The 27,153-nt window shown below is 37.5% G+C and overlaps 1 protein-coding gene and 1 pseudogene across 1 annotated transcript; one reads left to right on the top strand and one right to left on the bottom strand.

The window, feature by feature from the left end:
* Positions 1–108: 108 nt before the first annotated feature.
* LOC137295379 (saccharopine dehydrogenase-like oxidoreductase) lies at positions 109–25,850 on the bottom strand. The gene is made up of 12 exons (XM_067826706.1): positions 25,537–25,850; positions 12,614–12,720; positions 9,646–9,726; positions 7,951–8,080; positions 7,516–7,565; positions 7,031–7,161; positions 6,349–6,466; positions 5,390–5,509; positions 4,800–4,856; positions 3,767–3,890; positions 3,045–3,126; positions 109–2,531 (listed from the first exon to the last, which is right to left on the bottom strand). The coding sequence occupies exons 1-12, from the start codon at positions 25,718–25,720 to the stop codon at positions 2,435–2,437; spliced, it is 1,281 nt and encodes a 426-aa protein (XP_067682807.1). The 5' UTR covers positions 25,721–25,850; the 3' UTR covers positions 109–2,434.
* Positions 20,593–20,687, top strand: LOC137295477 (small nucleolar RNA U3; annotated as a pseudogene).
* Positions 25,851–27,153: the final 1,303 nt, after the last annotated feature.

Raw genomic sequence — 27,153 nt, 5'->3', positions numbered from 1 at the left:
GTCCATAAACTACAATCTAGATGCCACTTTGGATAAGTATTAATGACTGGAATGAAGTAATGCATTTACTGTGACTGCAAATGTCTGAATAAAAAATTAACAACATCATAGGAGTAAATATCTTTATTGAACAGGATACACAACTCAATACAGAAAAATGTTCATAATATTTTTCAAATTGATATTTGAATAGCAGAGTGTTTCCTACTTTTGTGTAAATGTTTGTGATGCAGAAGTTGGAATAAATGTGAAATAAGTACAAATTTTGAACTGGATACTCCTAGACTTGAAGAAACATTGTCAAAACTGGTAAAAAGTGGTATGACAAAATAGACAAAAAGTTTCTTAGAAATAATAGAAAACAGCAACAAGCAAATAAATAGACTGCAACAAAGATAGACCTTTAAATTTCCCTGTTCATATTGGCATGTACTTTGTCATTGTCATGGTCCCAAGTCAGGAAAACATTCAGCCAATACACCATCATGGGGGAAATGAAACTGACAAGTACAGTCTAGAAGAAGACTCTTGCTAAATTAAACACAACTATTTTCTTCTCCAAAGTTTTCTATAATTAAGCAACACTACACAAAAGAAAGTAGGAACCGTCTGATTGTTTAAACTGGTCTAGGTTTTTTGTTAGGGCAGAACAGATTAACTACAGAATTATTTAAGAATTTCCTCTTAACTTTAAAAACATTTAAGCAGTAGAAACTCATTTGTGGAATTAATTCATTTATTTTAAAATTGAGCACCTTTTGTGAAGGATAGATTTCCAAGCTCATAAATGTAACTGTATGTTTTTGACTCAGTCATGAAGTACTGGAGAAAGTTCCTTTATTGGAGCCAGTTGTCAGATGACTGGCCTGTCTGATCATACCATTTCCCACTCAGTGTTACCAAGTAAATGGTTGCTAAACAAAGAATTGCTACAATATTCACAACTGATATAGTCAACATACAATATAATCAACATAACACGTTTGTACAAACCATAGTAAATGCATACCCAATAAGCAAAGCGATTAGTCAATGACCAGATAAAACAGGACAGTTAAAAGATGTACAACTTGATCTAAATCACCTCCCAACTGCAGCAGTGGACAATACTGTCCCATCAATACATTCATTTACTGTCTGTAAAACATATAAGAATACCTGAATGATGGTAGCCTGAACAGTGTTCATACACAGGTACTGATCAAAGAGAAGTTTGATATCCTGAATGTTTTGTAGATCGTTCTGGCAGCAAAGACAGAGAACCCACCTGAACAGTGTTCATATACTCATCAACAACCCAAAAAGAGGTTAGGGAGTCTAAATATTTTGGATTTTGTTTTGGTGGCGTATTCAAGACTGAGTAGACACTTTTATATGCAAAATCAAGCAAAGTATTCATGTTTTTTTTGTTTTTGTTTCAGTACACATGAGTACCCTCAATAGCATTAATGTCTTTTCCACATGATGCCTTTAACTGTAGGGAGATTGAACTATTGTAGTGTCATTCTGTGTCCGAATTAAAGACGGTCTTTTATTACAATGTGATCACTTACACAAAAATCTTCTGTTACGGACTAGGTTGAGAACCATCTGACAACAGCCTTTAAAAAGTCCTGATCAAGCAATGTCTGTTCTTCCATGTACTGACATTGACTGTAATCTAGAACTCATACAGAAGGATCAATTGGATACAATGTATTACAATGATGTGAATCAGGATGGTACTCAAATCTTAAAGACTGAATGGATCAACATCATCTATCATGAAGCAAACTACTTATTGCTATAAGTATATGGCAAGCAACTACAAAACTAGAATGACACATAACAGGACAGTCCAGAAGGACTATCGGCAGCACTGATATCACCCACTCTCATGGGGTTCAAGTTGAAAGACACTTCATATAATGCTTCAGTGAAGGATTCCTTGAATCAGGCCTTCACATGTAATGCAGTCTGAGGTGGAACTGGGGTTGCCAGAAATATATGACTCATTGTGGGCTAAGTGTAACATAAACACAAATTTGTTGGTAACATCAAAAATGTATTACATTTCGTATGATTTGTCAGTGAAATTAATCAGTCGAAAATAGTAATGCTGGACATCACCTATCATGTCTGATCTGATCTAATACAGGAACAGTGCTAATGAATGTTTTTGTAAAGTTCTTCAGGAACTAACTGATCATGAACAGCCATGGAGCTTTTTTATACCAAGATTTGACAGAAACTGATATTGGTCAGTTACTGTTGTTTGTAAACTCAAAAACAAATCTGACATGATATCATGTCTGATCAATCATCGTTCCCGCTTTTGTATGCACAGTTAAATATATAAGGTTTACTGCTAAGTATTTGGTGAAGTGTTGATATTCCTTCTTCTAGAATGTACACAAGAAGACCTGATCATCAGGGGATTCTCTTGTCTGTCACATTACGACTCCAACACTTGGAACTTCACGTTTCTTTTATCCAGTCTCGTGATCAGACTTGTCTCACCAAAAGCAGCGCCAGGTGTGTAGACACCACCCCTGGAAACATGGACAGCAAAACTCAATAAGAAACCTAAAATCTGGTTTCATTAAGAGCACTTATTGATGCATTCCAACCTTCCCAAAATAATTATGACATATTGAAATTTTTCACATGAACTGTAACACATTCAGTATTGAAGGTACATCCATCTATTATGTATTCTGAATCATTTACAAATCAGTCTGTCTGATGACCATTAACTCACATCACCTGTCTAATCAATTTAAAGTAGTATCCTTTTCGGGTAAAAGCCAACAGAAAACAAATAAAAGTGCAGTTAATTATCAAACCAGTATGTCTTCGACTTAGACAGAGCACACAGCTGACTAAGCAATCATAAAATCAACCACAAACATGACAATAGAACACAAGTTGTTTCACAATCAACGTTGAAAATGATAAATTCCAAACACAAATTGTTCACCTTTGTTCATGCCTTACATGTAACACTGGTGTAGTTTGTTAACTGAACAAGATGCAATGGTCATAATGCTGTAAATGAGACTAACCCTGAAGGAAGTTTTGACCTCTCCTTGAGGATCATGAGTCCAGCTTGTACCATGCAGATTGGCGTAGTCACATAGCCAGGCTCTGTAACCAAATTAATTCTAACATTTATCAACTCTGAATTTTCTTTGTGACCAGTAATCCTGAAGCAATAAAGTGAGAGGTTTTGTTGTACATGAAAAATACATGCAAAAACGTGCGGTAACTGATAATTCACCTGAAGGCTAACACTGACAATCATTTAGTGTTCTTGGCCAAACCATTCAGTGAAGGTGAAACAAGTTTCTTTGATTTCAGCCACTATTTTCCTTTCAAATATATATTTACAAAATTCACAGAATGAATATGTTACTTTGCTCATATGACTATTTCTAACAATACGATTCTCAAAATTAACGTCACACACACACACGCGCACACACAAATGCACGCACAAATGAATCTTCTCTTCACTACTGTATTGCTTATGTGAGTGAGTGGGTTGGGTTTAAGTCTGGTAGAGTCTAAGGTGAACAAGGTCTCAGATGTTACCATCATTACTGTAGTCAAGAAACAAAGGTATTAGATGCTGACAAGTTAAGCAACATGACTGGGGTGATAATGATCATGAGAAGATAACTTTTAACTAACTCACCAAGACCTGATCAAAGACAACTCTGTACAATACCACTACCTATGACGAATAATACAATCACAACCAATTGTGTAAATGATGAGTGATTACCTGGTCCAATGACCTTGGTCTGAATTTTCTTGTCTGGAGGATTCTCATGCTGTGCCTCTGGGTCATCCAGCTTGTCGCTGTATCCCTCTCCGAAGAATGTCATGGAGAAAGACGTTCCTTCAATCTGGTAGATGTAAAAGACAATTTTGATCCAGCTATTGAAAATTTGTCCACATACGAATGCACCACTGTACAATAGTAATGATGCCAATAAAGATATGAAGATTATGCAACACATCAGTAATGAGTGATTGAGAATAGTTTAATGACCCTTTTAGCAATATTCCAGGAATACCTGGACACAAGAAATGGGCTTCACACATTGTACCCATGTAGGGAATCAAACCTGGGTCTTCGGCGTGATGAACGAATGCTTTAACCACAAGGTTATCCCACATGAGTAATGTATATGCATGATGGTAAACCTGGATTTAATATATAATCACAGCTCGATTAAGAGATGTTAAGCTACTTGCACCTGGTGCAAACTAAGACCTTGTTGCACCAATCAAATTCCTGTTGCAATGCTGTGTGATAAAACATCAGAGGTTTCGGAGAACATAAGTGCATGTCCATGATGTAGAACCCATGAAACCATAGCAACACTGAGAAACAGCTAATCCCTGATGACATGAGCTGTCATAGCCAAGTTGTGTCTATGAATAGCAGTGTTTCGGTGCCATAGCTATTGAAAATGTAGAAGAAAATGAGCTGACATATTTATGCATATAATGTTACATTTATTCTTGATTTATTTCTCAAAAACTGCGATGCACCTCGTGCACGTTTCACTAATAACACGGTTGCACTTTTCTAATATTGGGTTGCACCAGTTCAAGTATCAAAGCACTAAATTGAACCCTACAAAAGATAACATAAAGGGAACATCTACTTTTTAGAATTATTGAGAACACAAGCTTTCTTCTGACAACTTTGTTCCATATTATGACAAGTAAGATTCTGTGGAACAAGAGAATTTAAACAACACAGTTCACTATATCTTGCTAATTAACCTCAAGCAAAACATCCTCACCTGTTTCTTGCTGGGCCCACCTTTCTTCACCAAACCAACTGTAAACAAGCCTGGGAACTGGGGAGAAAATGATGAGGTTAGTCTATAAAGAACTAGTCTATGCAGAACTGTATTTGTATGCTCATAGAGGATACTTAGGTTAGTTTTCTGAAGAACATTTATCCTGTTTCTGAAATTACACATTACAGCTAAGATGAAAATAAACTCTGATACAGAAAGAAATACCTCATGCCAGTAAATTTAATTGATCATGCATTTAGCACATTTTTTGTTACAGTGGAATGGGAACTATGGCCAGGTGATAAATTACCTGTATCCCCTCTAAGTTTTAACAACTAAGTTTTAAAGTTGGATACGTATTTCAGTATGTTAAGATAAAATTAAAGACACATGTTAAAAACTCATTACTATCAGATGAGGAATATATATTCAGGCGATATGATTTGACTAGAATCAAATTTAAGGAAGGATACGGGCAGAAGTCTCAGCAAACGAGCTTTGTTCTCTAAAAGAAATTTGGGGATATCTTGTCAAATATTTTGTGAGAATTTGAAATTATGTGTATCTCCTTTTGCATGGGCTGAACTCACCTGCAGGAGGATGTTACGGGTTATGCTAAACTTGGCAAAGAGTCCGAAGAGAGTTCCAAACACAACCATGAGGACCATGTAGAGGAAGCTGTCTACACACATATATGGGGAGAACTGAATCTGGGGAGAGAAACATTATGGATCTTGTTACTGGGAGAAGTAAAAGCTGGTATACATTTTACAGGTACTTGTAGCAACATTTTAAATGAAGGCTTAGAGATTTGTAAACTGGGTAAGGCAGCACTAGGTAAGATTGCAGCCAAGACATGGTGCAGTGTTGAAAATTTCTGACCACATAAGACAGCAATTTTCATTCAAACAAAATCCTGGAATCAAGGTACCCAAAGCAATGTAATTCTACAAAGAATATTGTAACACCTTCAGCCACCTGTATAGTCTTCCATGTCAGTACACTATGGGTACCCTGAATGCCATGAGGTAATATCGATACGTACTTTCAAACCATCCTTCAGCCAGAGCCTTTTACATCATGTTAAATCCACTAAATTCTGACGTGCTTTGACTAAATTCTATTTTACGATCCAAGTGTATAGAAGCATCCTTTCTGCCTGTTCCCTTATTACATTCATGGATGCAATCTGTCCCTTCTGCAATGATGGTTTTGAACACGAATATCATATCTACTAATTTGTCATTTGTACCAAAATCTGAGAGTAGTATATAACACCTTATTATTAAAAACATCACCCTAAACTTAAATTCACACAACTGACGTCCAACCATGATAAATCTGTATTCTTTAGAACCACTATCTATCTCACCAAAATGTTCACACTGCAAAACTATGAGCAGGCACTCAAACCATTATGATTTTTCATGTATTTTCATGTACACCACATCACTCTATAGGCCTCAATGACTATCATAAAGAGTCCGAGTCTAAGACTGAGATATGTACTATTACTCCATGAATGTTGAGGTACGGAGCAGCAACTTACTGGGCGCGACTTTTTCACATCGTAATTGTATCTTTGTGTTCTGGTCACAACTGACTTGTCACTTCCAAGGAATGGGAAACACCATTTATCCATTAAGCCACTCTTGAACACAGCTGATCTGAAAGAATAATTGACCCGGGGCCCGGGGTAGAATAGGTCTTCTGCAACCCATGCTTGCTGTAAAATGGAACTCAGCTTGTCGTAAGAGGCAACTAACGGGATCTGGTGGTCAGGCTCGCTGACTTGGTTGGCACATGCCATCAGTTCCCAATTGCGCAGATCGATGTTCATGCTTTTGATCACTGGATTGTCTGATCCAGACTTAGGAAGCTTAGGTTAGCAATAGGTTAGGCACACTTTAACTTGCTATATTGACATACTCAAATGTTGTATTTATTCATATTAAAACCTATATATAAGCACATAATGTATAGCTAAAAAAAAAATGGGATATGTTAGGTTTTGTTGTGCAACTCTGTATAAAGTAGTTCATATGCAGTTAAACAATGTTAGAAGTAAACACACAAAATATCATGTCTGACCTATGTCATGAATATTTATGGGCTTTTTAATGTCAAACTTTGAACAATTTTAGAAAGACACAACAGTCATGATTTACATATCCTACTTCAAACAGTGAACAATATAACCATGTATGGCAGTTGTTGCCATGTCTTCTGACCTTCTTGGGACCTTGTGTTTACTGCGTGGCAAGGGGCTGGGAAACAATTGCTTCCTGATGGCCGGCAGCTCCCCTTGGTGTGCGAACCCATGGACGGCTGACTCGTAAGTCGCATAGTTAATTGCAGCTCCCTAGAAAGATGTACAGATTCAAACAGATAGGAAGCTGAGAAAGTGTGGTAAATCATCCAGTTCATCCTAAATCAATCTCCAATAAATGTGACAATGGCATTTGCAAACCGTCCTGGTATACACTGGACCATGGGAGATAACTCTGACCACCTTGTCCAGTTGGTAAAAGATGCTTTGCATCAACTGATCCCATGTGTCACCTCTTATAAGTTTGGGATGCTGATCGATAGTTCAGATGTTTGATGCTTAGACATATGTAAACATATGTCCAACTGATTTGTAGGAACACATGCAACTTCCATTCCACACATCTACTATACAGGTATACATGCATAACCAATTTTCATCACCTACCTCTGGTCCTGAGGTCAAACTGATGTAACACTCCACAGAATTTAAATCACCTGAAACAGATGAAATTAGGCTCATATTTGATCTTCCTTACTTCACATTATAATGACTAATAATACAGCCAAACATGCCCAACATGGAATATACAACATATACCTCTTAAAAGCAAAATGAAACCACTGACAAATACATTTGTACAAGTTCACTGTTACTGATGGTATAATGACCAACTGCAAATTCAAATCTGTAATTTAGCCACCTACTCAGGACAGAAATCCCTTCAACAATTCAACAAGTTCAGAGTGAGAGAGTTTGATTTTACTACCATTTAGAAGTATTTCGGCATAGTATTACATGTGGAATACCCAATGTGCCAATGTGTGGAATCCATTGGTGTAGTGAGTAAACACTTTAATCACTAGGCTACCCCATACTTACCCTGAAACTTAGATTTCATGAAGACAACGCCGAGGTCAGCAGGGATGCTGTCAAATCCACAGCTGCCGATGATGTAGACGCCGGCATCCTTTGCCTTGGCGTTGTACAAGAGCTGCATATTCTCAAGGAACTGGAACAAATGGTGATATATGAACTGCATCATCAAGTGATATTTTATTAGCTGTAGTATTGAAGGAGATGAACTTGACACATTAACTTCAACATACTTAATCCTGCTGTACTAAGCACCTTAACCAAAAGGTTGCCCTGCAAGAATAGAGAAGCTAAAATCCACTCACACAAGTCACTCTTGCCTTCACTGTTAGTGAGCTATAAAGATTTTGGTTCCTACTTTTAACAATTCAGTTAAAATCCAAACAATTGCACGCCTTAACAATGAATTTCTTGGTTATCAAAACTGATTTTTAACAGAGCATGCAATGTTGTTGGGTGGACAGGCAAGTGAGTGAGTCCTTCGATGAAATGGATCTATAATTTAACCATAGGATAAATCAATGACCATAAGATTCCCATTATCAAACAATGTTTTACATGCAAATGTATGTTATATATACAACAATCAGCATCATCTTATCTCCATGTGTGTGTTCATGGTATTCAGGAAGGGAGTGAATTTCACTGATACAGCAGGAGCATTATCAACGTCCTATCAAAACAACCAGTGAACAGGTGTGCTACACATGACAAGCAGTGACGAATACATTATGAGACCAACACTATCCGGTCTGGGCACATGTACTGACACTACCAGATGATTGATATAGTGCACCTTCAGACTGTTGCAATACTCAACTGGTTGACGGCAGTTATCTCAGCAACAGAAAGAAACTGTTCCTTGTTTGAAATATATGGTTGTTTAGGATTTCAAACAAAGTACCCTTTATTAGAGGGAAGGGGAGTGTGGAAGGAAAAAAAGATATTTTTTTGTGTGAATTGAAATATGGTAATGATATTTCACAGATGAGGAATCCAGAAATTTGAAACTCAAATATTAAATGTAATTTGTGGCACAGTCAGGCCCAATATTCCCCTAAGAGCATGTCAGGAGAATTTGCGACACATTTCTATGATTTTTACGAAATTGTACACTAAAACCACATCACAAGCAGGACATGGTTATCTCTCCTGCAGTGGTGTATCATCAGAAACATGCCCCAAAGGCTTTGGGTTATCTGAAATAAAACTCATACACTTCACCTGTGTGATGCGGAGGATATTTGGATTCCAGACAAGCTGACATTTGCACCAGACACACGTACCTCAATAACGACAAACACAATATTTACTCATTCCTTTAACACAAATGCTACTATGTCAAGGCGCTGCTTCTGAAGCTTCCAGAACAAACATATTTAGAGTGTCAGAGTGAATGATATTTGTGAATGCATACTAGTTTCATAAATAATTCTGCAAATTGGCTTCATGTGTACTTGTGTGACTGCAAATGTTCTGTTGGCACTGAATTCCCATGACACCCCAATTGCTGTATTTGTGAATCTCTTGTACTGTGGCTATATCATATTCCCCAGTATAATTCCCTCGCTATTTCTCCTACAATGTATTTCTGTGAAGTCTACAATTTACATGGTCCTATTGCAGGCACATTGATGACATTGCAATCAAACCTAAAAGAAGGCCTATTCATTGCTGTTAATTACACTGTTCCATATATACCTGGGGTTCTCCACTTATGTCAATGTGGCTTGCTCCTCCCTCGATACAAGCTCTCACCACCTGGCTGCCATGGAAACGGTACTGGAACATAATTGATTATCAGAAACTATGAAACATACATTATTAGATAACATAAGCAAGCCAAACGCATAGCACATTAACAGGACTTAAATGTACATGATATATATGGGATATGAGTGTACCAGTTAGTGTTCACCCTAGGCACATTTAGGAGGGCGCAGCGCCCTGCCCTTTGACTTTTGTGCCCTGCCTTTTTTTATTTTGCGCCCTGCCTATTTTATTTTGCGCCCTGCTCTTTTTCGTTTCAATCTCAGTCGTTTACTATGACTAGTGTGTATTTTCCAGATTTGAAAATGCTTTTTTTCAAATTCTAATCTTAAAATACAAACTGACAAGAGTAAAAACAAACTTTAGAATTGAAATTATAAGACAATTTGACTTGATATACATTTTGTTGTTTTTTCAATAATCCTCACCAACATGCCCTTTGAGGTTATGAAGTGCCCTTTTCCATGTATTTACCCTGCCCTTTCTGAACCCTAGTGGGAACACTACCAGTACATGTGTCTATATCTACACCAATACAATATAGATGCACATATTCACCCTTCTATAGACGGGTTATTGTCAATATCTACACCAATACACTATAGATGCACATATTCACCCTTCTATAGACGGGATATTGTCAATATCTACACCAATACACTATAGTTGCACATATTCACCCTCCTATAGACAGGTTATTGTAAATATCTACACCAATACACTATAGTTGCACATATTCATCCTTCTATAGACGGGTTATTGTCAATATCTACACCAATACACTATAGTTGCACATATTCATCCTTCTATAGACGGGTTATTGTCAATATCTACACCAATACATTATAGTTGCACGTATTCATCCTTCTATAGACGGGTTATTGTCAATATCTACACCAATACACTATAGTTGCACATATTCACCCTTCTATAGACGGGTTATTTGCATCAATATATGGACTATGGATATACTGTTTGTGTGCTTTCATCCTTGTATATAACACTTAGCTGTATACTATTTGAATCTTCAGACTTGTATATATATTTGCCTTGTTTTGCACTGATACATGTCTTGCCAGATTGTTCACTCTTATATATACACTTCTGTAATTGCTACTGGGTCTCCTATTTATATATTTATTGTAAAATTTGTTATCTATGGTCACTTTTTTGTGGAAGCAGTGGTTGCTAAGTCCGTTATATGGCTGACATTGTGAGCTGGCATTCAGGTTCATGATTTTGACTGTGGGTTCTAATCATGAAAAGTACCTAAGGAACAATATTCTGTGCTCACCTGAGAAAATACAATCCATATATAACATATGTTACCTTTCACATTTTGATCACTTTCTACAAGGCAATGTGCATTCACTGTATATACCTGTATTGACTTGTATTGATAAATGACATACAGTTCAGTAGGTGTTAATTCACCCTCCATATATATACCTGTATTGTTCTATATTGATACATGAGCTACTGGTATGCTATTTCTAGCATTGAAAGACACATCTAATTTTATCAGGTCAATGGACTGGTGTTCTGAAATGGTTTCTAATTGAAACCAAAATGAAAAATTTTATTCCACAACACACATCACGCTGCCACCATGACAGATGTTAACAAGTATTGCTAACAGAATGATCAATCACTTTTCTCTGCAAATATTGCCATGTCAACCTTTCTCTTCAAACCATTATACACACCAATTACTTTGTGCTGCCTTGATTAATCAAATGTTGGACACTTCACTAATTACTGATTCACTAACACATACAAATAGGAGTGTCAGGAATATTTCGCTATGGAAACATGTATATTATTGGAACAATTCTGCACGTAACATCAGCTCAGCCATCCAACAATGAAATGGCAGCGTATAAAACAGTGTCTGCCTGGCGGCCCGCTGCTTGCTAGTTATATTGTGGGTTTACAACTTTATTTTATAGCCAGCCCTCTGGGCCAGTCAATTTTCTATGGGTACAGATTTCACCATGTCATTGACTACGGGTGATATTTTGAAAATAGTATACAATAGTGGTAGCTATGTATAGTTCATGATCAAGATATGTTTTGTAAAATTTGCTTCTGCATATGTTTAAATTTAACAGTGATTGCGAGTACATGAGTGAATTTAGTTTTATGACACACTCAGAAATATTCCACCCATTTGGCGATGGTCTGTAAATAATTGAGTCAGGACTAGGCAATCAAGTGATCAACAGCATTGGTATTGATCTGCGCAACTGGGAACCGATGACGTGTCAACCAAGTCAGCAAGCCTGACCACCCAATCCCATTAGTCACCTCTCACGACCAGCACAGTTGCATTTTGTGGCAAGTATGTGTTGCCGAAGACATGTTCTACCCAAGATCTTGACAGGTCACACTGATTGCAAGTCAAGATGACAACTACTGTCAAATTTTGACCTGTTATGGTGTGATATGCTCGGGGATACAACCATTAGCCTCTTGCTGCCATGACACACTTTCCAAATATTGCATGAATGTTAAGTTTCAGGCCTCTTTGTGCAACATTCCAGCAATATCAGTCGGGGAGACAAAAAATAGGCTTAACACATTGTACCCATGTAGGGATTTCGAACCTGGATTTTGGCATGACAAGCAATCACTTTAACCATTAGGTTACCCCCAACACCAGTTTTTTTCATGAAGAACACAAAGAATTGGCTGAGAGATGTTTGCAAATAATTGTATAAGCTAAATCTGCCCATTTATCACACTGTCTTGAATACCAAAGATTTGCTTTTAAATTTTAATGGAAAAAACAAACATTAGCGTTTGTTCCAGCTGATGTCCAGTTGATGTCCTCTGATATCTTCAGAATGAAGTGTTTTATCGTTACTATGAAATAGGATCAGTGACGTTGCGGCCTTACCGGTCCCACACAGTTCAGCACGACTCTGGCCTGTTTACACATGTCCAAGATTGACTGCTCCGCACTTGAGTCGGCTATAATGATGGGCGTGTCCTCCAAACTCTTTCCTGCAAACAAGGTAAAAACAAAATCAGTTACAATACAGTAACCACATTGGCACATGATCATGCCTGCACCTGCATAAGTAAATCCTGGATGGCAGATTCCAAAGGTACATATGTATAATAATAATATGTAGATAGAATCTATCCATCTTTTCCAGTTTCTCATAACATTATGTCTTATCTTGGTATATCATTATAAATTTATTCCATTTGTTGAAATGAAAAATAGAGAAGGTGACAGTCATGTACGGTTAACATCTAACTAACATTTACCTAACATCACATTCTATACAACGGCGTTGCCTAGGCAAGATGGTACTAGGTTGCCCATGAACACTGGACAGGAAAGTGTATTTCATTTTATTACATGTGTTATATCAGCAAAGGGTGCCTGCAAACTGGTTTTCAATCACAGATATACAATCCTGATCCTATTTCTACAAAACACACACATGTTGTGACTGAAGGAAAACTTTGTGTCATGTGACAAATAACAAGAGTCATCAGAAGATGACATATCCCCCGGCCCCCATATGTTTGAAAGGACAAATAATCTGAGTTACTCATCGTTTTTTTAGACTAAGGTTGAATTGTTTCCATGGAATTCATGAAAATTATAAATGCCACATAGATGTAACTAACCAGCAAAATCACAATTTCATATATCTGCCAAGAACTGTTGAAATATATGAAATGGTTTTCGAGTTGTGCTCTGGGAACGAAACTCACCCCTCCATTTTGAGACTAAGTCCGAAACGTTTCCACGGAAACCAAGAAAATAATATATCACAAAAACCTTTAAAAACCAAAAGGCACCACTTTGGGGTCTGCCATACATATCTTAAAAGTTTTACTGACAGATATGTTCTGCTCTGGAAATGAAACACACTTCTCACTTTTCAGAATAGGTCCAAAATGTTTCCATGGAAACCGAGAAAATAATAAATCACAAGATCCTGTACATAGCAAAAGGCACCACTTCAGCTTCTGACTGATATATCTACCAAGTTTTGCAGAAAAATACTGAACGGTTTTTGAGTTGTACAGAAACAAAACACACTTCTCACTTTTCAGACTAGGTCCAAAATGTTTCCATGGAAACCAAGAAAATAAGAAATCACAAAAACCTGTAAATACCAAAAGGCACCACTATAGGTTCAGACTGATATATCTACCAAGTTTTGCAGAAACATATTTGACGGTTTTTGAGTTCTTTTCTGGAAACGAAGCCCATCCCTCCATTTTGAGACAATGTCCGAAACGTTTCCATGGAAACCAAGAAAATAATAAATCACAAAAACCTGTACATAGCAAAAGGCACCACTTCAGCTTCTGACTGATATATCTACCAAGTTTTGCAGAAAAATACTGAACGGTTTTTGAGTTGTACAGAAACAAAACACACTTCTCACTTTTCAGACTAGGTCCAAAATGTTTCCATGGAAACCAAGAAAATAAGAAATCACAAAAACCTGTAAATACCAAAAGGCACCACTATAGGTTCAGACTGATATATCTACCAAGTTTTGCAGAAACATATTTGACGGTTTTTGAGTTCTTTTCTGGAAACGAAGCCCATCCCTCCATTTTGAGACAATGTCCGAAACGTTTCCATGGAAACCAAGAAAATAATAAATCACAAAAACCTGTACATAGCAAAAGGCACCACTTCAGCTTCTGACTGATATATCTACCAAGTTTTGCAGAAAAATATTGAACAGCTTTTGAGTTCTGCTCCGGAAACGAAACATACCTCTCAATTTTGACACTATGTCCGAAACGTTTCCATGGAAACCAAGAAAATAAGACATCACAAAGCCTTTGAAAACCAAAAGGCACCACTTTGGGGTCTGCCACACATATCTAGAAAGTTTTACTAACTGATATTAAGAAGTCTTTGAGTTCTGCTTCGGAAACGAAACACACTTCTCACTTTTCAGAATAGATCCAAAACGTTTCCATGGAAATGAAGAAAATAATAAATCACAAGATCCTGTACACAGCAAAAGGCACCACTTCAGCTTCTGACTGATATATCTACCAAGCTTTGCAGAAAAATACTGAACGGTTTTTGAGTTCTGCTACGGAAACAAAACACACCTCTCACTTTTCAGACTAGGTCTGAAACATTTCCATGCAGGCCCCCCTAAGTAATTGAAGGAATTACAGCAAATTTGAAGGAATTGCATCTCAAATGTAAACAAACGCAGCCCACTCGCGAAACAATTGCAGCGATATCGGTAATTTAGCGGTACTAACAGAAATACATCGGCCCTATCGGAAGCAATGTCGGTAATACTGGAAACACGATCGGCCATCTTCGGAGATTTTTCGGTCGCGAGCGGAAACTCACGCAGCAAAACATGGCGTCGTTGGAAGAAGCGCCCGTCTCGGTGAGATTTGTTTTTCGTTTCTACTATTACATTTTTATACTTATCCATCTTTGACCACCCGTGTTGAATGCGTTTAGGTATGAGGTGTTGTCGTGGCAAAAGCTTATGTTTTTAGGAAAAGATAGTCACTCTAGGAGAGTGTCACAAGTCATGCCCCTGTAGTTTGTTTACATCTGAACATCGAAGTCGTGCCGATGATTATGAACGTGCGCCAGATATAACATCATTTTTTTGTAAAATGTGTTTAAATTTGTCAATTGCACTTCGTAGCAAGAAAAATTATGGCTCATAAACTTCTTCATGGGGCACGTTCATGATGTTCGTAATCATCGGCACGACTTCGATGTTCAGATGTAAACAATCTCCAGGGGCATGACTTGTGACACTCTTCTGCAGTGACAATCTTTTCCTAAAAACATAAGCTATTGCCCCGACAACACCTCATACCTAAACGCATTCAACGCGGGTGGTCAAAGATGGAGAAGTATGAAAATGTAATAGTAGGAACTAAAAACAAATCTCACCGAGACGGGTGCTTCTTCCAACGACGCCATGTTTTGCTGCGTGTGTTTCCGAAAAATCTCCGAAGATGGCCGATCGTGTTTCCAGTATTACCGACATTGCTTCCGATAGGGCCGATGTGTTTCTGTTATTACCGCTAAACTACCGATATCGCTGCAATTGTTTTGCGAGTGGGCTGCGTTTGTTTACATTTGAGATGCAATTCCTTCAAATTTGCTGTAATTCCTTCAATTACTTAGGGGGGCCTGCCATGGAAACCAAGAAAATAAGAAATCACAAAAACCTGTAAATACCAAAAGTTTTGCAGAAAAATATTTAACAGTTTTTGAGTTCTGCTCCGGAAACGAAGCCCATCCCTCCATTTTGAGACTAGGTCCGAAATGTTTCCATGGAAAACGAGAAAATAATAAATCACAAAAACCTGTACATAGCAAAAGGCACCACTTCAGCTTCTGACTGATATATCTACCAAGTTTGGCAGAAAAATATTGAACCTTTTTGACTCTGGAAACGAAGCCCACCCCACCATAAGACTAACACCAAAATGTTCCATGGAAAAATAAAAAAAAATATAAATGCCAAAACTCTGTAAATAGCAAAAGGCACAACCATAGGCTGAGATTACTATATCTATCAAGTTTGGTCTAAAAATATTGAATGGTTTCTGAGTTATGCTCCGGAAACAAAATCATTACGGACAGACAGATGAGGCGTCGACTATTACTCGCAGCAGCCATGATTTTCTCCCACATACCACTAGGTGAGTGAGTGAATGAATGTGTGGGTGGGTGAGGCCACTTTTAACAATGTTCCAGCAATATCACATCAGAAATAGGCGTCACACATTGTACTCATGTGGTGAATCAAACCTGGGTCACAAGTGAACACTTTAAGAATCAAGCTATCCTGTTGCCCCCACATGCCAACATACCAGTGACTGGTTGGTATTATGTCTGTTAGCCAAATCACAACCAGTATTTCAGAAATAACATATCTTCCAGTCTTTATTGCACTTATTATTTCTACAATGAAAATATGTCATAAAAAAGAATAAACTCGTGCTTGATAATCACACTTTGAAATATCAGTCCAAATGATAAAGAACCGATAAGGAGAGGCAGACACTTTTTTCAGGTCATTTTGACCTCAAGCCACAATGAACAGCAACAGACAGTCAGGCTCACTTCACTGCCTGGGTCAGTCTGACCTGGCATGGCTCTCTTGTGTAAACAAGGGTCAAGGATTTGTTTAAGGCATTGTCCTGGTTCACAAAACATATTGACAAAATCATTAACCATCTGACGATAAATGGCAACATACTTCATCACGGCCATACTAATAGCCTGCCTTGTTGAAATGAATGATTACCATGAATTACCCTCCTGTTTATTTTCTACTTTAAATGTAAACAAACAGCCAAAACGAATATGATTACAGAAGATAATGCAGAACACTTTCATGTGGTCATAAATATTTCATATGTTGGTAATTAAAGTAACAGAGTAATAAATCATATACAGTGTGAAATACTGATATCCCAGCACATGGTATGTTCTAATGATGTGGATAATTAAACCCTGACCACAAATGTTTTCTGTTCAATCACTCCAAGGCCAAATTGATATGCCATTTGACTTTGGAACTAATTATAGTGTAAGGAGACAGGGAGCAGTGATTATCCCTGGATACACTGTGTCAAGGGATTCAGAAAGAAATAAAAGACAAAAAAAATAAAAATAAATAAAAACAAATAAAATAATAAAAAATCGAAATACCTGAAAATCTGCAGTTAACCACTTGATGGGTGAGTGAGGAAATACATATGGTGCATTCATGCAGCCACTCCTAACCTTAAGCCTCACTTCATAAACTGATTAACAGCCGTACAAAATTTAAGAAAGAAAGAAAAACAAAACAGGTATGCTTCATGGCCTTAACATGACTTTACATAAATAACAACTGCAAGGTCTTTATTCCCCTTTGACAGAGTGATAGGGAGATAGTAATTGCTACATCTGAGAGAAAAGCGAGATCCCATATGGGATGTAATAATCTGTATCACCCAGCCGGACGAAGGATAAAGATCAATACTGATCAGCTAATGTGTGGAGGGAGATCCTCATGTGTAACATCTGGGTACTGCTGACATCTCTACTGCATGCTATATTGCAATCAATGACATTAAATATTGATATTATTCCCAGTGACAAATTCTAGAGGAAAAGTTTATGCATATGTCCAAATTAGCAAGTATAAGATATATATTACAAAAACATATTATTGCAAACACACAAACTGTTTTACAGGTACCAAGTATTTTGTGTGAAATTCTAGTCCAAAAATATATCCACAAAATGGAAAGGATTCCAAAAATAAATAAAGTAATAAAACTTAAGTTAATGTATGTTTATTGTGGCATTTCTTTCACAGGGTGGAATGAAAACATGAATTAGTATTTAACCTTGTCAGACCAATTATCTATTTCTTGTTTACACGATGTCAGATTATGCTACCAACTCCATATCTTTTCCTATATGGTGGATCAGACGAGACAGCAACATATTTGCTCATTCTCAGTAATCTGTTACATGTAGTTTGTCATACAGATGCTGGAGCAAATATATCCAAGAAAGCCCACACAAGTTAGAAAATGTCGCAAGTCTAGATTTCCACAGCTGAAAATGAAGGAAGTCTCAAGGCTCCTTTTCATTATATTTTATCTTTTTCTCACTCTGAACTTTTTTCCTGTTAAATATGTTCATTTCGGAGAATAGTTGTTAGTCTAAAGTATGCGGTGATGGAGAACCAATAGCACACGACTCTCAAGTTCGTTAAAGTTTGTCATGAACATTGTACAAGATCGGGTAGGTCCAGACTAACATCTAATCTCTGAAATGAACATATTTTACTGAAAAAACTTCATAGTAAAAAAAAGAAATTAATATAATGAAATGGAGCCCTGAGACTTTCTTCATTTTCAGAAGCTAAGGAAATCTAGACTAGCCACATTTTCTGGACTTCTTTTCTTGGATATATTTGCTTCAGGGTCTCTAAGACAGACTAGGGAGGGTCATACAATTGTAAAGAAGAATGTGAGCATTCAACACCATTCCATGGACTTAATATTAGAATAAGCTCTTAGGTGATGTCAGTCTCAAAACGTTTACCATGTCAGGGAAAGCATACGAGTTGGTAACAAACACAGACAAATTCGTAATCATAGTGTGCTGTTACTAGCAAATATGGAGGGCAACTCTGCAAACCCTATTACAACAAATTGGATGACTGGAGCACCTGCATAATTGACAAAGAAGACAAGAAAATGGAAAGAACAAGCACAATAACCATATTCATGTCCATGATCTTACATGACATATACACAATTGACATGAAATAAAGCAAAACATGTCATGTTCAATGTTTTACCCTACATATTCAATCCTGTTAACATACATAATTTAGCTTGGGTTAGTAATTGAGTTTAGTTCTATGCTGTTTTTAGCAATATTCCAACAACATCACGGCGAGCAACACCAGAAATGGTCTTCACACACTCTACCTATTCGAGGAATGGAACCCAAGTTTTCAGTGTGACGAGCTAACACAGCAGGCTACCTGACAGGACCTAGCCTCACAGAACAAACCTTGACAAAAAAGTCAACATCAATTTCAGTAAATTAAGTGATAAGAGGTTGCTAGACCTGACTGGAAGTCTGCATGATCTGTGGTAGTTACGAAATACCTACAAAAGTGTTTACCCATACTCTAAAAACAGATGCAGACATGTCACTGTGATTACTAGCAGGACCCTGAAATCATTCCAAACCACCATTTCCTGGCTGATATCATTTCCATGTGCTTGCAGAAAAATGCACAAACTACATCCAGATCAAACTACCTTCCCTCCAACTGTAAGTAGCCATCTGAAAGCATTTACAGTCTGATGACTTACTTGACTTGTGATCGGAAAAACATGACCTAAAATTTCACAGTACAAATAAAGATGTCATCTGCTACCCTCATCTTATGGCATCCTTTGCAGTCAGATGACATTGTTTCTTATTTGGGAAACAAGACATATGTTAAATGCATTAAAACATATAACCTCTGACTACTTAGAAAGAAAGATTGATGCAATAGCGTTTCGCGAGGCACTACTTCCGGTACTAAGGTGGTTCATGGGATGCGAGATGGGGTCCTGCTTACTTCCAATACTAGATTTTGGGCGACAAACGTATATTCAAGAATCAGTTCTGGTTCCAAATACCATGACTGCTAAATGTGACTTTACTAGACCAGATCAAGTGTACAGCCATGCTTGGTTGTCACAGATGATGCTGACAGCTGTAATAATTGGCTAATTTGGGGATGGTTAATTGTGAAATTTGTTATTCCTACAAGCGTCACTGGTTCCTTACTGTCAACTAAAAACCATGAGAGATCCATTCGAAGAGGTATGAAATGTTGGTTGTAAGTCACCGGAAGCACTAAGGTCTCAAGAAGTACTGTGACCTACTTCTGGGCCACGTTGGTGATTTCACTTATAGAGGGTGATAACTGTCTTGATGAAATGAAATGAACCACAGTCTTCTTGTGTTTGGTATGGTTCCTGACTATGCCGTTACCACAACTTGTGAGATGAAACAGCTGAGCAGAGATTACCCTCTTGCTCAATGCATGTGATTCTTAGTTGTCAATAGGACCATATGCTGATCCATGTGTGTAAAAAAGAATCATGGTGATGTTGAAAATAAGGTCAAGGTCACCACATGCATCTGCACAATCCCCTAATATAGACTGTCACCAAGTTTGAAGACATTCAGTAGAACTGTTCATGAGATATTGCTTTAACAGGAGTCTGAAAAGTGGTTAGAGAGTTAAGGTCACCTAAATCAACTGGTGCAACATTTTGTACAACAGTTCATGAGATATCTTGTTAGCAAGAGCTTGAAAAGTGGTCAAGATCATACTTTTAAGGATCATTTCTATAGTATGCATCGCCATGACTTCAGGTAAAACTGACAGTCTATCAAACCACAAGGACAGGAGAGTGGTCAGAGTTGGCATGACCTTGAAGACAATGTCAAAGTCAGCAAAATCAACTGGTGTCTGTGTTATCCCCCAATGTAGGCTGTCGCCAAATTTGAAGACATCCGAGATCCTGTATTAACAAGAATCGGGATGTATGTATGTACGAATGGACGTACAGACACAGCTAAATACATTGTCCCTAAATCTGCATTGTGGGACAATTATGTATAGCAAAGTCTTTCAGACTCAACCTTCACATTTGATACAGTTTGACTGTTGTTTAACGCTGCATTTAGCAATATGGTCTGAAAATAACTCAGTCTAGACCAGACAATCCTCTGATCAACAGCATGATCATCAATCAGCGAAGTGGGAACACGATGAACTAGTTGCACTCACCTGAAGGATTTATATAAAACCATTGTTAGTGCTCAAAGAAAGACAGTTCCAAACGACTAGAACAGCAAGTGACACCATTTTTCTAGTCTCAAAAGCACAATGGACCATAACCTTCAATTGAAGGCACTGATGTGACACGCCAACTTAAATGGAATGATGAATATACAATGCCTTTCAGACAGTGGATCAAATGTTATATGTGGAATTACACTTTCTCAGAAAAGCACAGAATTTCATACTCATTTAGGTCAAGTTCTATTTGTAACTCAAACCCACACTCTCAGAGATTTAACTCACTCAGCAACAAGAAGTCACAAAAAATGGAAATCTGACTAAACATAAAGTATGTTAAAAGTATGTACAGAACTGAAAGTATACAAATAGTGAAAATTGAGAACTTATTATTTTTATACAAAAAAAATTTAAATTTCGATTAATTCTCCTATAAAAGACCATAATCAGTTGGAAAATCAATAGGATAGCATTTGATATGTACTGATTAAAAAAAATTTAAATATTGAAGGCTTATACAAAGCAAGAAGTCTTGACAGCTGGTGGTATTTACACATGCCGGAAGGGTACACAAAGTGTGTGATCCAGATGTGTGTGTTAGAATATTGGTCTTCAGTAACCCATGCTTGTCATAAGAAACAACTTATGGAATCGGGTGGTCAGACTCACTAACTTGGTTGACACATATCACTGGTTCCCAATTACACGGATGGATGCTCATGTTGTTGATCACTGAATTGTCTGGTCCAGACTTGATTATTTGCAGAGCACCGCCATACAGCTGGAATATTGCTAAATGCGATGTAAAACTAAACCCACTCACTCACTATAACTCATATAATTAAAACTACTCTCTAGGCTACTTCAAGAGACAGAACTGAAAAGATTACCACCAAGGCAACCAACTTAGCCACTTAATCACTTCTAAAGAAAACATGAAAAGTATTGTAAAGAGATGCACACTCCCTGGAGTCAAACAGGGTTCACATGTCCAAACATAGTCACCAGGCAATCTGACACACCCACACTGGAATTTGTAATACTCATCAAATAGTGAGGGAGGATGACAAGTGAGTCTGCATTAAAATAACACATAATGCATTGTCAGTTAACACATTGCTGAAATATGCAGACTTTAAACATCAGCCAGTGTTAATAAGTCTGACTGATGCATTCCATTACTCCACTGGTGGGCAGCCTTCCATAGAAGTCAAGCATGAATCACAGATGGACATATATAGTCTGGTTCATAATTATTGAGAATTTTTCTTCTTACTTTGAGCTATCCTAACACCTCAACTGATTCACTGATACTTAAAACTAAGTAATGGTATAAGGGAGGTAACTCATCTTGGCCTACTAAGTATAGTACAATTAGAGTTACCTCCCCTGAATTTGTAGCAGACGTCATTTTCCTCAGCACTGTCAACAATGTCTGCTGAAGATAAAAGAAGGTTGATTTTTGAGTTGTGTAATCAAGGAATTGATTATGTAAATACATTGGCACAGAGAACAGGAACTCCTCTTTCTACTGTGTATAGGATTAGGAAGAATTTTAAAGAGGGAAAGGATTTTGGGCACCAGAAAGGAGCAGGGAGACCCAGAAAATTGGACTTCTCAGATCGCGTCCGACTGGGAATTTTAGCGTCTAAAAAGCAAAGGGCAAGCATCTCCAACATCAGGTATGAAATGATAGAAAGGGGATCAACAGTTGTATCAAAATCTACAGTTAGAAGAAATTTGATTGATCTTGGATGGGAGAAAAAGACTGGAATTCCTTCTCCTCTCATGAAACAAGAACATAAAGACAGGCGTGTTGAGTGGTGTTTGGCACATGAAAACTTTGACTGGGAAAATGTGATTTTTACTGATGAAAGCTCAATATGGGTATATCCCAATAATGTGAAAATATGGACAAAGTCTGCGTCAGCACCGTTGTATCGACGACCTAAATACAGCCCAAAGTTTCATGTATGGGGAGGGATATCCTTATTAGGAACGACCCCGCTGTGTGTGTTTGAGGGAAATCTGACAAGTCAACGCTACACTAACATATTAGATAATTTTCTCCTTCCAAGTGCACGTGTTTTATGGAAATGACTGGATTTTGCAGCAAGATAATGATCCTAAACACACCGCAAAACATGCCAAGCATTGGTTTCAGGAGAAAAATGTGACTGCATTACCATTTCCTGCATATAGTCCTGACTTAAATCCCATTGAGAACATTTGGGGGATGATGAAGGAATGTGTGAATCAAAAGGGGTTGACAAAAATTGAAGATATGAAGAGAGAAGTGGTCTGATACTGGGACAGCATAACTCACGAGACACTAACCTCTCTGATAGGAAGTATGCCTACCCGTCTTAGACTGTGCCATGAAGCTCAAGGAGACTTGATAAAATATTAAATTGTTACTACACAACATGAAAAGGTCAGTTCACTTTCACAATACATTCAATTTTATCTGATTTGTTCTCGTTTAATAATATGAAATGCTTTAGCTATTCTCAATAATTTTGAACCATACTGTATATTTGGTGTATTGTATGACTTGACTTAAATTGTTTTAAAGGTATTTGAGATAAATGTACACTGGAGAGGAATTTAATACACTGTTATGACACTACCATTATATGTGTCATTGAGGTACTTGATGCAACAAATGGTTTGCAAATGTTCATGATTCAGTACCATATTTACTTTAAGTGCCCTTGGGAAACTGATGCGTAGAACACTTATCATAACCATACATGAATCAAAAATGGTGTAAATAGTTAGAAAGAAGTTACTGAAGCAGCTAGAGTGCCTAATACAGCAAATATGGTATAAATGACAAGAACAGCTCATTAGGGACAAGGTGTGTTTATTATCTTGATTACACTTCCACAGGAATAAGTTAACTATTGACACATTTTTCAAATATTCCAGTTAGGGAATCAGAATATTTCAAGGTTCACACGTTGGCAAACAGGCACAAGAAGCAATCGTCTCCTGGTGGTAACATATAACTCAAAGAGATGTTTGTTTCTTGTTCCTATTTTGCCAACATGTCAAACTTGTTTTCAAATACCACTGATGTAGCTACAAGATCAAATCTGACCAGAATGGATACTACAAGTATACTTGTGAGATGTAGTCAATGAGCTGACACTATATAACTTTAGGGCTTTACCTGTGTGGGGGATTAAACATTTCCAGTTATTGCATGGTGCATGGTGAAAATTACACACCATCTAATTTTGACAAAAAGTTAAATTTCTGGAATGATCCCCATACAAAACGATGCTTGAAAGATTGCTGGTGGAACATAATGACAATAATCTCATTAAACTTAAACATAATATTGATTAATAACTGTTTCCATGAGATCACCTGTGAAGTAGCAACAGCTCCAACAGTGCTAGCTCACATTGTTAACATGTCAAAATTTAAGAATCCTTACCGTCAGTTAGTTACAATACAATTACTCTTTTTTAGCAAACTAGGAATCTGTGTCATTGCAAATTTCATAATTTATTCATAATCTGACATCATTTAAACTTAACTGTGACTGGAACAAACTATGACACCCAATTAACAAACAGGCCATAACTCTCCTATTTCAATGACAATTGAAGGTCTACATGCATTTATTTTTGCACTAAGCAAACTTTCAAAAACAATTCATGTCCTCTTTACTTATGGTGTAGATGGAAAAATTCCTTCCCTTATGATGCATGGGGCAACGACAGCCAGGAGAAAATAGTAGCTGTCCATAAAATGCACATATATATAGAACATACCAGCAGCATTTTTTCTTTGTAACATTAATATACCTATCATAGCCACATACTTATCATCCGTACCAAAGGCTTTACAGTGTACAGAGACATTTATCATCATGATCCGCTGCACATGGTGAGCTGTCACTACCACGGAAACAGATGTTTCATCAGGAAGTGATGATGGATGACTCATTCAAGATCTTAAACTCTTTTGAACACGTATCCTTAACAAGCCACAGGAAGGCACACCATGACTGAAAATATGTGCTCTGTATTTTGTTTTGAATTAAATGGCATAAAAACATATTACAGGTCATTATTTAAAGATAAAGTGCCTTTGGAAAATGGGTCTAGATCTACACTTTTTTATGTTAAAACGACTACAAATGTACAATGTCAATGTAAAAATGCAAGCCTATGTTTTTTTTAAATAGAGCATTGTTGCAAGTGAAGACTCATTCACATTTATGAGTAGACAAGAACAAAATCAGGAATAACACTCTGCATTTTAAATTGCACAGGATCGTAAACCACAGATGCCTTTCATCTCTGGGTGTTATCAGTGCAATCAAAAATGTTTGAAGCACCCCGATAGTTGCCGTGCGTCACAAAACACATGTGTGATGTTCGTGGATGGAGCGTGTGAGCTGTCACTGCAGTATATCACAGGTACCGTACAATTCTGAAAAGCTAACCTGTTCTCTGCCCGGACTGTTCCAGGACTTTCTGTAATCTGTCCATCTTCCTCCCGGCTACCGCCCATGTTACTCTCTCTTCTTCAGCTATTCGGGCCACCTCGTCTACCACAAACTGACCAGTAAACCCGGTGGCACCGAATATTACAATGTCATATTTTTGTGCACTTCCACCTGTCGACATTTTGACGGTCTGTTTCCCCTAGAGCAGTCAATCAGTTATTAACTTCCACGTCTCTCAAACTGTGCAGGTGCTCCAAACCACAAGCTCCACGCACCGACTTGTAGGGTTCCCTTGATGTACTGTCCTATTACGAAGATAATAGCGCGGTGATAGGAGCTCAAACAGTCTGTTTTGGTTGGCTACAAGACAGCTTGGTGCCAATCGTGAGAGAATGACTCAAACTGTACTATTGCAAGCAGATGCATGCGTGGTGTTTTGTTATTTATTAATACAACTGTTTTTTTTTTGAAAACAAACTGATTTCAAAGGAAACTAAATCACATATATGTGTCATTTTCAAAATTGTGTCCAAAACCCATGTTTGAGGATCTCTAATGGTGTATATACCCTATGTGTAAGATTAAGTCAGTGTGTAGTCTGTAATGCAGAGCCTTCTAATTAAGTAGTGCTAAATTATCACTTATATGTGAAAATCATTGTTGTTTCATTACTGCAGACTGCTTAAATTTTCCTTAACCACATCCGTGACAATGAAATCTTGTGTGTTGCACAAATTTTTTCCATGGTTTTTGGAATCAAAACCTCAGTTGTGGGTTGGATATAGAAATACAATGTATTCTTTAATGATTGCAAATTTGATGTACACTTTCAGATCTTTTTCTCATAGGTGAAAGTTTATATCTTGATATAGTAATCCTGAGGTCTTGTTTGTTTGATGTCTGAAGGAGAGCTCCAATTTCCAGTTATGTGGTGACAACATGACAATAATCACTGCACAGACTATGCTAAGAGTATTGGTCCACACAAGGACTGTACATGCGACCTCAACACATCATCATCTGTATGACCACAAATGCCACAAGTCTTGGACCATGCAAATTACTCTTTGGTGGTGTGAGTAATTAAATGACTTGATCACCATGGATGATACCATGTATTTGTGAATGCATGTTATTTTATGCCACAGTACTGTATCACTGAAAATGTTGTTCGGTCTCAGTCAAGTGAAGACTCTCTTAGTTGGACAAAAAGGAGGAATAGTAACATTGTGAAAATATTCGAATGTAAAGAATGTGTCAGAAAAGGTGGGACACACTCCTTCTCATGGTGTTTAAGGAGTCAGTCTCCCACTGGACCCCAGCAGGTGCTTTGAGGAGAGTGAAAAGTTAAGGACAGACATTCAGTATATTTGCTCACGTTGCCACTGTTAGGCAGTTCCATGTACCCAGTCTCATATTCAGTATCAATCACCTGTGTAGGCACCGCTTGTGTTCATACTTATGCAGCTGTTGACAGACAACAGCTGCACCTGCATTTACCTGTTGATGCATGCATGAGTGGTCAGGTGTTCTTGTTTAATTAGACAGCTTTGATCTTTATCACAGTGGTCTGCCAAGTGTCAACAAGGATGAGCACAGACACACACTAGAGGG

Source organism: Haliotis asinina, chromosome 8 (assembly GCF_037392515.1).
Source record: "Haliotis asinina isolate JCU_RB_2024 chromosome 8, JCU_Hal_asi_v2, whole genome shotgun sequence".
In the NCBI taxonomy this organism is placed as follows: domain Eukaryota; kingdom Metazoa; phylum Mollusca; class Gastropoda; order Lepetellida; family Haliotidae; genus Haliotis; species Haliotis asinina.
Note: the sequence above shows the minus strand (reverse complement) of the source record. Positions and strands in the feature narration are given on the sequence as shown.